Source organism: Neovison vison, chromosome 9 (genome assembly GCF_020171115.1).
Source record: "Neovison vison isolate M4711 chromosome 9, ASM_NN_V1, whole genome shotgun sequence".
In the NCBI taxonomy this organism is placed as follows: Eukaryota; Metazoa; Chordata; class Mammalia; order Carnivora; family Mustelidae; genus Neogale; species Neogale vison.
In genome coordinates this window covers 33,404,461-33,416,527 of record NC_058099.1, presented here as the reverse complement: position 1 = coordinate 33,416,527, position 12,067 = coordinate 33,404,461, and the positions used below count along the sequence as shown (strand labels likewise).

General features: G+C 51.2%; 1 protein-coding gene across 2 annotated transcripts; it reads left to right on the top strand.

Moving 5' to 3' along the window:
- Positions 1-1,163: 1,163 nt before the first annotated feature.
- On the top strand, positions 1,164-6,257 carry ALDH1B1 (aldehyde dehydrogenase 1 family member B1). 2 transcript variants are annotated; one of them, XM_044265304.1, is made up of 2 exons: positions 1,164-1,176; positions 3,961-6,257. In XM_044265304.1, exon 2 carries the CDS (start codon positions 3,971-3,973, stop codon positions 5,522-5,524), a length of 1,554 nt encoding a protein of 517 aa, XP_044121239.1. In that variant the 5' UTR covers positions 1,164-1,176; positions 3,961-3,970; the 3' UTR covers positions 5,525-6,257. The 2 variants fall into 2 exon arrangements, with proteins under 2 accessions (XP_044121239.1, XP_044121238.1); XM_044265303.1 differs by lacking the exon at positions 1,164-1,176 and adding an exon at positions 1,770-1,848.
- The last annotated feature ends 5,810 nt before the right edge of the window (positions 6,258-12,067 follow it).

Sequence of the window (12,067 nt, the reverse complement as noted above, 5' to 3'; positions counted from 1 at the left end):
CCGAGGAAAACACGAACATAGATACGAAATGCGCTGCTTTTAGTGAAGAACTCCACTTCGCGGCAAGGACTGTAAACATCCTGAGGGGGACATGGTCACAAAAGATTCCAAAGAGATGTAGCTTAAGGAAAGAATAATGTGAATCGGCCAGGTTCAAGCAGGAAAACGTGAACCTTAAATAATGTGCCGAGGCAGGGATTTAATATGAGAATCCGGTACTGACAGCATTGCTGGAAGGGCTGGAGGGAGAAGCAAGACAGATTCCCAGCACAAGATGGACATGGCTCATTGGTCTCCTTACTGTCTGAGGCCACCTCCGGAGCTAGTTAGCTGCACACACCCACCTGCAGCCATGATTCAAAGAGCAGGTGGTCAAAATCCAGGAGAAGCAGCAGCTACAGCTGCCACCCCATTTCCAGGAAGCTGGAGAAGGGACCAGGAACATGAATGCAGAAAATCCTCATAATCCGTCATCTTGTCAGTGATGCTCCCAAAGGGGCAGGACGATAGTCCGTGCCTTCCACATCTGGCAGGGGTACTGCTAACCAGAAGCACCTAGTCCACTTTAGAACTCTAGCTGCAGACAGAGTGGGAAATAGCTCTTAGCTTCCCAGTCTCCAACCAGAAGGAAGGTGCAGTGGAGGTGGGACAGTGGGAGATGTGTGGTTGACATGATTTATAGCAACGAGATGGACACAGTTTAAGTGTCCATCCACGGTCTACCCTAGCACGGAATTCCGTGCCACCTCGGAGAGGACCATGTTGCCTTTTGATTAATATGACATGAGAAAAGGTTCAGAATAAATCACTAACAGAAGAAAGAAAAAGAGAGAGAGAGAGAGAAGAATGAAAGAAAAAAAAAAAGAAAAAAAGGCAGCAAGATAGAGGTCACCATATAATTTTTTTTGTTAGATGAATTTTTGAAAAATACTAAGTTAAAAATAACTGCAAGATAAATGGCAACTTTGGGGTGAAAGGAGTGAAGGTATTTTTTCCCCTAGAGGTCAAAAGTATAATTTCATAATGATGTAAGGTCAATACGTCGGTCATAATAATCACAAATATGTATGTACCTGACACACGAAGCAGAGACTGGCGGAATTAAAAGAAATAGATCCACAATCATCACAGATTTTAACGTTTTTCTCAGAATTTGACAAGAAAACTGGATTGAAGGTATTTTAAAAATTCTTGAAAACTTTTCCGTGTTTTCCAAACTTTCTACATAGTTTTCCAAACAATTCTACATAGTGCACATATTCTTTTTGACCTAGGACAAAAAAAAAAAATGCATTTAAAAAAATCACACAAAAATCTTAAAGGTGTGGGGGGGGGACGGGGGGCGGGGGGCGGGGCGGCTGGAAGAGCAGCGAAGATGGAACACTGACAGAGGGGAGGCACTAAAGGGGTCAAGGAGAGGCTCCAGGATGAGGGCCTCACGAGGTGCAGCTGGTGGGAGCCCTGCAAACTCTGTGCGTGATCTGGGGAAGGCCTGCCCTATTCTGGGTCTTTGTTTCCGCCCCTAAACGTTCGCCTTGGGACTGCAGCTCGAGCGGCAGGGAGAAGGCGCTCCAGCGTGCCGTGAGACTCCGTGGTGGGGTGGAAGGAAGTGGCTGGGATCCGGGAAGCGGGACGACAGCTCCCTGCACCCCGCCCCGAAGCGCCCGCGTCTGGGGGGAAGAGCGGCCTTGGCCTCTGGGCCGCAGATCCGCGACGCCCCGGGCGCAGGCGGAGCCTCTTGGCGACTGAGCCGCGGCGCGGAGGCGGGACTTGCGGCGAGCAGGCGGCAGGAGGCTGAGCCACAGCTGCGAGAGCCCGAAGCTGCCCCGGAGCCCGAGCCCGCCGCAGGTAATCAGCGCTTTCTCCCTGGGCCCCCAGACAGGCCGCAACTCCCCTCCCTGAGATGGAGGCTTCCTTTCTGGGTCTCTGCTTCCCCATCTGGGGACTGGCCTTTCCGCCTTTCCACGCTATGGGACCCTCTCCACACTAACACTTGCGCCTGCACCCCGCTCCCGGGTGGCTCCTGTTGGGCTCGGAGGATGCAGGCCCCCCCAAGCCCTCCCCTTAGCTCGACCTCATTGCTCCTGCCATCCAGCCCACTCCAGCAGAGAGCCCCTGACCGTAGCTGAGAGGCCAAGACAGGTGTCACCTCCCTGCAGAAAGGGTGAGGTTGGTGCCATTCCTACTGGGCAATGCAGGAAGTCCGGTTCTTGGACAGTGGACACTAATACTGCGAACCATAAGAAATCGCCCGTGGTCGGGAGGAAACAGAAAGCTAGGGCTATGGGAATCCGGGCTGAGGCTCCTATTCTTAGCTACTATGTGTCCTCCGTCCGTTCCCAAACTTCTCTGATCCCCCGCCTCCTTCCAGGACGCTGGTCCTGATCATCTGTCCAGATCACCCCAGGGGTGACTGAGAGTCTCCATGACTTAACTGTTAAGAAAATGGCTGCAAACTGTAAAGCGCGATGCACGTGAGCAGTGATCTTAAAATTGCAAGTGAAGGCTCCAAGCACTGACCCCATTTAAGACCCTAGAAGAGCAACAGACTTGGCTTAGCATGAAAGATTTGCCAGGCTTTGTCTATGACTATCTCTTTCACCTGTTCAGCCTCTCCACCCCTCACCTCCTGGTGGATTGGTTACCCCCACTGAATTTCCCCTGGGACCCCTTCCTCCTCAGATGCAGGCCTGTTGGAGCCAAAGCTGCTTCTGTCCCAGCATGGGACAGCTCTGAGCAGAGTGGAACCTGAGTGCATCCCTACAGGTCTGGTGGCTCAACTACCCTCCAAGGGAGGGTTTTCCTGGGCAACACTGGCTTGAATGAAGCTGGGGGATCTGGCTGGGTCTTTGCTTTCCAGGATGCCCAGTGGCAGAGGGTGGGGGTGGAGAAGCTGGGTGCAATTCCTTTTGGCTGCTGGGTGGGTCAAGACTCAATGGAGACAGAAAAGATGGAGGGATTGATGTCCTGGCCGAAGGGTAACAGTTTCAGTGAATCTAGGAATTTTAGGCACCATTTAAATATCACTGGATACATGTTATATTGTTTAAATTTTACAATTGTTGTTTTAATAAAGTCTGCACCGTTTCCAAGTCCTAGAGAAGGATAAACAGGCCCTTCTTTCCAGTGGCTGCCAGACTTGCCGCACTCTTGGGAAGCTGAGACCTATGCCCCAGGGGGGCGGGCTAGGCAGGTTTCTGAGGGCACCGCCAGCTCTGTTGTGCCGGCGGACAGTCGCCTTGCTTTTGAAGTGCACAGCCCCATTTGGTGTAGCTCCAAGAGGCCTTTCACATAAGAGGAAACCAAGGCACAGAGGAGAAGTGAAGCAAAACCTTGTCTCAGAGAACAATTCTGTCATTCGGTCCCTTTGGTTTCTACTCCATCGTGAGGTCAAACTGTGAACGGTGTTTGTGGAAACGTTATAGATCACTGACTGACTAGCTGTGGAGCAGCTGCTCTGCAGCGGGCCGACTTTGAGGCATCAGGGACACAGCAATGAATGAATCCTGCCTCTTGGAGTGGACGTTGTATTGGGGAGAGGCAGGCAAGAAACATATACATGTGTAAATATACTCTTCAGTGTGTCAGGTGGGGAGAAACAAAGCACAGGAATGGGGGGCAGAGTCCTGGCAGTGAGAAAAGCTGCCATTCTATAAATTTTATAAAGGACAGTCAGGGAAGGCCTTGCCGAGCGGGGGACATTTGATCCAAGACCCAGCAGAGGTGAGGGACAGAGCTGGAGGATAGATGGGACATGAGGAGGTTGGAACCAGACTATTTAGGACTATTGCCTCCCCCCAGCCCTGATGTGCCCATGCCTTTGTACCCTTTCTGGTCCGCATTGTTAGAGGTGGCACCCCTTTAAGCTAGCATCTTGGAACCTCTGAGCCGGGCAGGCCTTTGGGAGACCCCTTGGCCTGCTCTCACCTGTTCACTCTGGTTCCTCCTGTCCCCCTCCAGAGTCCTGAGCATGCTGCGCCCCCTGGTGCCCCGGCTGCTTTGCCTCCGTGTCCAGACCGCCCCATACTCTTCCGCAGCCGCCCTTCCAAGCCCCATCCCAAACCCAGACATCCGCTACAACCAGCTGTTCATCAACAATGAGTGGCAAGATGCCGCCAGCAAGAAGACCTTCCCGACAGTCAACCCCGCCACGGGAGAGGTCATTGGCCACGTGGCCGAAGGGGATCGGGCTGATGTGGATCGGGCAGTGAAAGCAGCCCGCGAGGCTTTCCGCCTGGGGTCTCCATGGCGCCGGATGGATGCCTCCGAGCGCGGCCGGCTGCTGAACCGCCTGGCAGACCTAGTGGAGCGGAATCGTGTCTACCTGGCTTCACTGGAGACGTTGGACAATGGGAAGCCTTTCCAGGAGTCCTATGCCTTGGACCTGGATGAGGTCATCAAAGTATACCGGTACTTTGCTGGCTGGGCTGACAAGTGGCACGGCAAGACCATCCCCATGGATGGAGAGCATTTCTGCTTCACCCGCCACGAGCCTGTTGGCGTCTGCGGCCAGATCATCCCATGGAACTTCCCCTTGGTCATGCAGGGCTGGAAGCTCGCCCCGGCACTGGCCACCGGCAACACTGTGGTCATGAAGGTGGCAGAGCAGACCCCCCTTTCTGCCCTGTACTTGGCCTCCCTCATCAAAGAGGCGGGCTTTCCCCCTGGGGTGGTGAACATTGTCACTGGCTACGGCCCCACGGCGGGTGCCGCCATCGCCCAGCACATGGATGTCGACAAGGTCGCCTTCACCGGCTCTACTGAGGTGGGCCACCTGATCCAGAAGGCGGCTGGTGATTCCAACCTGAAGAGAGTCACCCTGGAGCTGGGTGGGAAGAGCCCCAGCATCGTGTTGGCCGACGCGGACATGGACCACGCCGTGGAGCAGTGCCACGAAGCCCTGTTCTTCAACATGGGCCAGTGCTGCTGTGCGGGCTCCCGGACCTTCGTTGAAGAATCCATCTACGACGAATTTCTTGAGAGAACCGTGGAGAAGGCTAAGCAGAGAAGAGTTGGGAATCCCTTTGAGCTGGACACCCAGCAGGGGCCCCAGGTGGATAAAGAGCAGTTTGAACGAATCCTGAGCTACATCCGTCTTGGCCAGAAGGAGGGGGCACAACTTCTCTGCGGCGGGGAACGTTTTGGGGAGCGCGGTTTCTTCATCAAGCCCACGGTCTTTGGCGGCGTGCAGGATGACATGAGGATCGCCAGAGAGGAGATCTTTGGGCCTGTGCAGCCCTTATTTAAATTCAGGAAGATGGAGGAGGTGATTGAGAGGGCCAACAATACCAGGTATGGCTTGGCTGCCGCCGTGTTCACCCGGGACCTGGACAAGGCCATGTACTTCACACAGGCGCTCCAGGCCGGCACCGTGTGGGTGAACACCTACAACATTGTCACCTGCCACACGCCCTTTGGAGGGTTTAAGGAATCTGGCAATGGGAGGGAGCTGGGGGAGGATGGGCTTAAGGCCTACACGGAGGTGAAGACAGTTACCATCAAGATTCCTCAAAAGAACTCGTAAGAATGGCTACCACTGGACCCACCTCCAGCACAGAGTTGCATAGACCCCTAGACCATGGTTGCCAAGTTGTTTTTTAGCCTCGGACCCTACTTTATTTTTTTTTCAAATGAACTCTTAGAGGGAAGCTCGACAAATAAAGCAATTAAAATGAGAACTACTCTCATTAAAGCAGGGCTGGGGACTGGACTCAGGTCCTATTCACCTGTGCGTCAGCCCAGCCCCCTCCACGGCCCTGAGTTACTTCCATGAAATCTTGGGAATCTCTGGAAAATAGATTATAATCTGGACAGTGCCTTTTAGTTCTTCCTTCTGATCCGAGGACTCCCCCCCAACCCATCAACTAATGCTTAGTTGATGGTCTCAGTTCAGACAGAAGATTGGAAAGCATTCAAAGTTTCAAACTAGGTGGATTCCAAATCTTGGCCCCATTCTTCAGTGACTGAACCTAAAAAACCAAGGATGCTTTTCCTTTTTAAAGTACCAGTTGCTGGCTATTTTGCTTGCTTACCCTGCATTTTGCTACTGATTTTCATTAATTTGAGGAAAGAAGTGGGCAAATAATGCATTTATATAACCGCTCCTTTAGATAAACAACTCAAGCATCCATCAGGTAGTGAGTATGTAAATGAAATGTTTGCATGGAACGTTCCTTGTGCTAGTCAGCCATAAAAAAGGAATGAAGCCCTGACACGTGCCACAATATGGATGAACCTTGAAACCATTAGGCTGAGTGAAAGAAGCCAGGCATACGTACAAGGCCACATATTGTATGATTCCATTTGTGTGAAATGTCCAGAACAGGCAAATCCAGAGACAGCACATTCGCAGTTAGGGGAGGAGGGAAAAGGGAATAACTGCTAATAGGTGTAGGATTTCTTTTGGGGAGGTTTCAAAGGGTTCTGAAACAGGATAATAATGGTGGTTGTATAACTTTGTGAATATACACAAAAGTACTGAATTGGCCCAGGGATTCACATAAAAGGGTGAATTTTATGATATGTGAATTAATTTCAGTTAAAAATTAAAGATACGTATACATTGTTTGCCAATCGATTTTTTTTTTTTTAAATCAATATTCTCTTACAACTGAAAATTTTAGAGTCGTGGGCATGGAAGGGACCCAGGTAGTTATCTAGTCAACCCTCAGCCGGGTGCAGAAGTCCTCTCCCCAGCATATTTCTAGTTGCATTTTTGTTTTCTCTTGGCTGGGTTATAAAGTGTAACTTGAAGACCCATAGAGAAAAACCCTGGTTCCTGTCTAGAGCAAGTCCATCCGAGTTCCCATTTCAGGCCTTCCCCACTGTCCCCCAGTCCCTACCCCAAAACACTGCCCCTCAAGCAGAGCCCAGCATCAGGGCCTTTCTGACATGTTAGGGGTTTCCAGAATTTTATTTATTTATTTTTATTTTTTAAAGATTTATTTGAGAGAGAGAGTGCATGCACTTGTGCATGTGAGCGGGTGGCGGGGGAGGGGGCGGTGGAGGGAGAGAGAGAAGCAGACTCCCATGGAGCACAGAGCCTGACATGGGCTGTCTCAGGACTGGGAGATCATGACCTGAGCTGAAATGAAACCCAAACACCCTGTTTTCCAGAATTTTAAACCTCAGAGTTGAGTGTCTTCATTGTTAGTCTTCGGACTTCATTCTCCATCTGAAGAGAGTAAATCCTAGCCAGCCTGACCACGGTACAGAAACAAGGCTGATCCTCTCTCTCCTTGTCTTCTGTCTTTCTAGACCATGTTGCTCACGCATCACCACACTTCTTGGTCCACTCAGTCTTGGAAATGCGCAGCCTTGATCATCTCTTTAATGTCCTGTTATCTCACCGAGGCATCGCAGTGATTTTTTCTGTGTCTTCAGGAGTGGACTCGAAACTTCCTATGGACTTGGGGTCTGTCTAGGCCCCTCATCTCCCCTTCCTAGGGCCTCCTTTTCACACCATTTGTCTAAGCCTGGGGTGATCCTGACTGTCCCCCAAAGGGCACCTTTTATCGCTTCTTCTTGGAGGTTGTTGGCACCTTTGTATGGTAGACAAGTTTCTCTCCAGCAGACTGGCGGGGGTGGGTAGGGATGAGGGACCTGGGCGGCCAGGTGATGGGGGTCTCTGACCAGGAACAAGCAACACCCCAGTGTTTTCACTGCTCCATTCCTTATCTGCTTCTCAGTACTTCTAAACCAAGAGGAACTTTTAGAGAGTGTCCCAGTGTGGGTGGGACTACGAAAAGACAATCCTCTAGGTCCCTCACTCGGGTCCCTAAAATTCTGAGACTGATCAGTCCGATAGGACAGCTTCCTAGTTATCTGAGCCAGGAGGCCCCTCTGCCCTCCTTCATTGCTCTCACTGTGGGAAATGTGAGCAGGAGGTTTAACTGGGCCTCATTCAGTGCAGGATTTCACTCAGTCATCGATGGGGCAACTCTGGACCAACACTCATTCAATGAGCTTACACCAAGCGCTTACTCTGTGGGCCACGATCCTGCCAGTCGTCTTTACACACCCCTGAAGCCTCACAATCCCATAAAGTAGGCAGTGGAGTGACCCTCTTCTCAGATGAAGAAGTGGAAGCTGAGAGGATTAGCACGTAGCTCATTGGGATTCAATTTCTCATATGCATACGCTAGGGGCCAGCAAGGGGAGAGCATCTAATCACACCTCAGGAGGCCTCAAGGGCCCACAGTAGTGCTGCTGGACAAGCCCGACACCCTGCTTCCCAGTGGGACACCCCACTCCCCCCCACCCCGCCCCCAGGGCTTCTGATCAGATCCCAGGCCTTTGAAGAGCTCTAGTTTGGGTTGGCTCTATTCTGGGTGTGAGCCTGACCTCTGGTGGCCACCCCGTTAGTTCATTGGCTCAGATTATCCACAGATTAAAAAGAAGCAGGGGGGTAGGGGGGCGCTCAGGTGCGGGTTCTGGGCAGGTTGTGGGGAAGGAGAATTGAATGAGGCGGGAGCTCCCTCCAGGGCCTCGCAGGCTGCCAGGGAGACCATTCCTGGGAGAGGTGAAAAGTCTGTGCGAAGCAGAAGCACAGAGGCCACGAAATCACAGAAGGAAAGAAGTGACATGAAGCCCATACAATATTTAAAAGGCACCTACAAAATATATGATCTCATTTAATGTCTCTAACTTCCTTCAAGGTACTTATTATTAGCATTCCACTCGCTAATAAATAAATGTGGAGGCCCAGAGGTATTCAGCTAGTGAGTGGAGCCGGGATGCGAACTCAGGTCTCCTGACTTTACCTGTACCCGGCTCGGCCCAAGGGAGAGGATCTGCAGGGTGAGAAGGAGGCAACCAGGCAGAGACACAGAATGCGTGTTCCTGGGAGAAGGATCTGGGGTTTATGAGAAGGCACAGAGGGTGTGAGGAATGGTTTGAGGAAGGGAGAAACCTGGGAAGAAAGGCCTCGAAGAAGGCAGAGGCTGAATTTGTGAAGGGACTGGCAGCCCTTTGAGGAAGCCCACGGGCTGTCCAGCAATGGGAAGCCATGAGGCTTCCCAAGGAGAGTGAGAAGATTCTATTTTGTTGTTGTTTTAATGATTTATATTTATTTATTTCAGAGAGAGTGAGAGCATAGGCAGGGAAGGGAGGAGCAGAGGGAGAGGGAGAAGCAGGCTCCCTGCTGAGCTGGGAGCCCAACCCAGGGCTCCATCCCAGGACCTTGGGATCATGACCTGAGCCAAAGGCAGACAGACGCTTAACCAGCGAAGTCACCCGGGCAGCCTTTGGTTTCTAAGGCTGGTTATGGTTTAGTGGGAGGATGGGTTGAGGGATCGCCCTGGAGCTGGACACCACTGCCAATGCCGCCAACACAATGCTGACCTGAGCCAGGTGTGAGGATGCGTGGCAGAGCCTGGCAGTCCCGAGGTGGGCTTCTGGGTGTGGTGAGCGGCGGCTGCAAGAGGATCATGAGGTTAGGGGGACCCATGCTCCTGGCTGGGGACAAAGTGGCAGTAGCGCTAGCACTGTGAAAGGGAACCCAGCTGGAGGAGCAGATTTGAGGACGAGGTGGAGAGTTTATTTATTTATTGGTTTATTCAGCACATTGTATGAGTGCTGACCATGCGCTAGGAAATATTCCAGGTGCTGGGGACATGGCAGGGAACTAAACATGAGTCCTGCACATTCTCCCCGATGGGGGAGGCTGACCATAAGTAAAATAAGGGAAACATTTAGTCCATCAAATGGATAAGGTTATAATGGTGAAAAGTCCCTCTGGAAAGGAGAATTGGGAACATGGCTGAGGTGGGGTAGGAATTGTAGTTTTCAATAAGGTGCTCAGCGATGTTTTCAGTTAAGAGATGACAAAGGTCTGAAAGACGTATGGAAATGGCAGGGGCAAAGGCCCTGAGGCTGGAGCACGTCTGGGGTTTCAGAGAACACAAGGAGGCCAAGGAGCTGGGATGGAGTGAGCAAGGGCTTTAGATGCACATAGAGCTTTGAAGGTCAATTAGAGCCTTTACTGTGAATGATGAAGGAGGCACTGGGAGGTTTTGAACAGAGCAGTGACATGATCTGACGTGTTTTAAAATGATCACTGGAGCTGCTGTGTTGACCACAGATTGCAGGGAAGATAAGGATAGCTTGATCCTGATGATGCCGGCATCAAAGGTGAGTGGAGAATGAGAATTCCTTAAGGATTCTAAGGAGAAGCAGCTGGGAAGCAGGAGGAAAACCTGAGAGAGAGAGGAGTCAAGAAACCAAGGAAGGCAAGAGCTTGCAAAAGGATGGAGACTTCGGCAGAGTGGAGTGCTTCCAAGAGTTCAGGTAAGAGGACTGAGAAGGTCCCCTGGCTGAAGCCATGGGGTCCCTGCAGACTTGGTAAGGACAGTTTGTGTGGAAGGCTAGGGACGGAAGCCAGACCACTATAGATTGAGAACAGCACTTAATCCCCCCAAGCCCGAGGGCTCTGTAGATTGATCCTAGAGTTGGAAGACCTTGTGAGGAAAGTAAGAAGGCTCTTTATGAGGAACTCAGAGAGCCTCTGGTCTCCCCACTCACTTACGCTGAGGGGTGGACTGAGTAAGCAGTCCAAGGCCCCAGGGCTCCATGGTGCAGAAGCGTGGCCTCAGGAGTATAGATCTCCTGGTCCCCAGCCAAGTACTGGTGTAAGGTTAGTGCCACCACAAACAAAGCCCCAAGTTGAGGGCGTCAACACAATCACTGTTTATTTCTTGCTTAATCTTGGTTAAGCAACTAACCAGTGGTTAACCAGCAGTTCATGAATGATGCTGGTTAATTCCTTGTAATAATCTAATGCAGGTGTCTGGTTAACTGGCACCTTCTTCCACATGGAGATTCAGAAACACAGGTTCCTTCCATCCTGTGGCTCCATTGTCAACAATGGTTCTTAACCATTTGTGTTCTGTATTTCTTTGAGAAGCTGATGAAAGCTACTAGAAAAATTGCACATATGCCCATCATATGAAATTTTGCACACTTTCAAAGGACCCGTAGGCCGCATGAATCCATCAATAGAATCTCTAGGGGTCCACAGACCCAAGTGAAAACCCCAGTGTAGGGTCTCAGAGACCTCCCTGTCCGTTGGTAGATGGGGATGAAATTGTGAAAAAGGCCCACCAACTTTTTTTTTTTAATTTTTATATTTTTAGAAAGAGAGAGTGTGTAAGCACAGGAGAAGAACAGAGGGAAAGGGAGAAAGAGAATCTCAAGCAGACTCCCTACTGAGCGTGGAACCCACTGTGGGGCTTGATCTTAGACCCTGAGACCATGACCTAAGCCAAAATCCAGAGCTGGACGCTTAACCAACTGAGCCACCCAGACGCCCCCTCACCTACTTCTTTAAAGCCCTGACTTCCATTCAGTCCACTGGCCAAAATGACCTGACCCAACCGATGGTGCCAGGGGAGGCTGGGAGATTGTAGTTACGGGGACACTGATGCCGTGGAGTGGTCCGCAGCATTCAGTGGACAGCTCGCCCCAGCTCTGAGACAGCACCTCCGCGCAGGTGTGTGCAACGAAGACAATGTTTCTCACGGAGATATTTTTAGGGTTTAACCCTCTCATGGACCTTTCTCTCCCTACCTTCCGCCTTGCTCATGCTATTTTCCCTCCTGTCAGCTATTTTCCATCCGGATTCAGCTCAATTTCTCTGGCCCCTTTGAAGGAAGATTTGGGCAGGAGAAAGCAGAGTGAAGGGAGGCACGGACAACACTGTCTCCTGGCTGCATACACCCCTCAGCCCCCTGGACACGATCGTGGTCATGGCTGAACCCAGGGGTAGTCCCGCACTCCAGGGGACAGAGGTCAGTCCCACCCAGCCAAGTGTGGGTCACCGCTCCCTCCGGTTGTGTCCTGGCTGACCGGGGCTCCCACATTCTGAATTCATTATTCAGCTGCAGACGGCAGGCCACTTTAGCTTCCCTTAATTAATTAAAATATCACATAATAATCATTCTCTGATTTAACATTCGGGAGACCCTGGCAAAGGCTGGGAATGAGGAAATTCATTAGAGGGGACTGTTCACCGTCGATTGATTTGTTCATTCTTATTAATTTTTCCTGTGTCGTCCGTCCCTGGGGGAGA

Bases quoted from the DNA above. Each gene is read 5' to 3' on its own strand.
- ALDH1B1 (XM_044265304.1), top strand. From the start codon at position 3,971: ATGCTGCGCCCCCTGGTGCCCCGGCTGCTTTGCCTCCGTGTCCAGACC.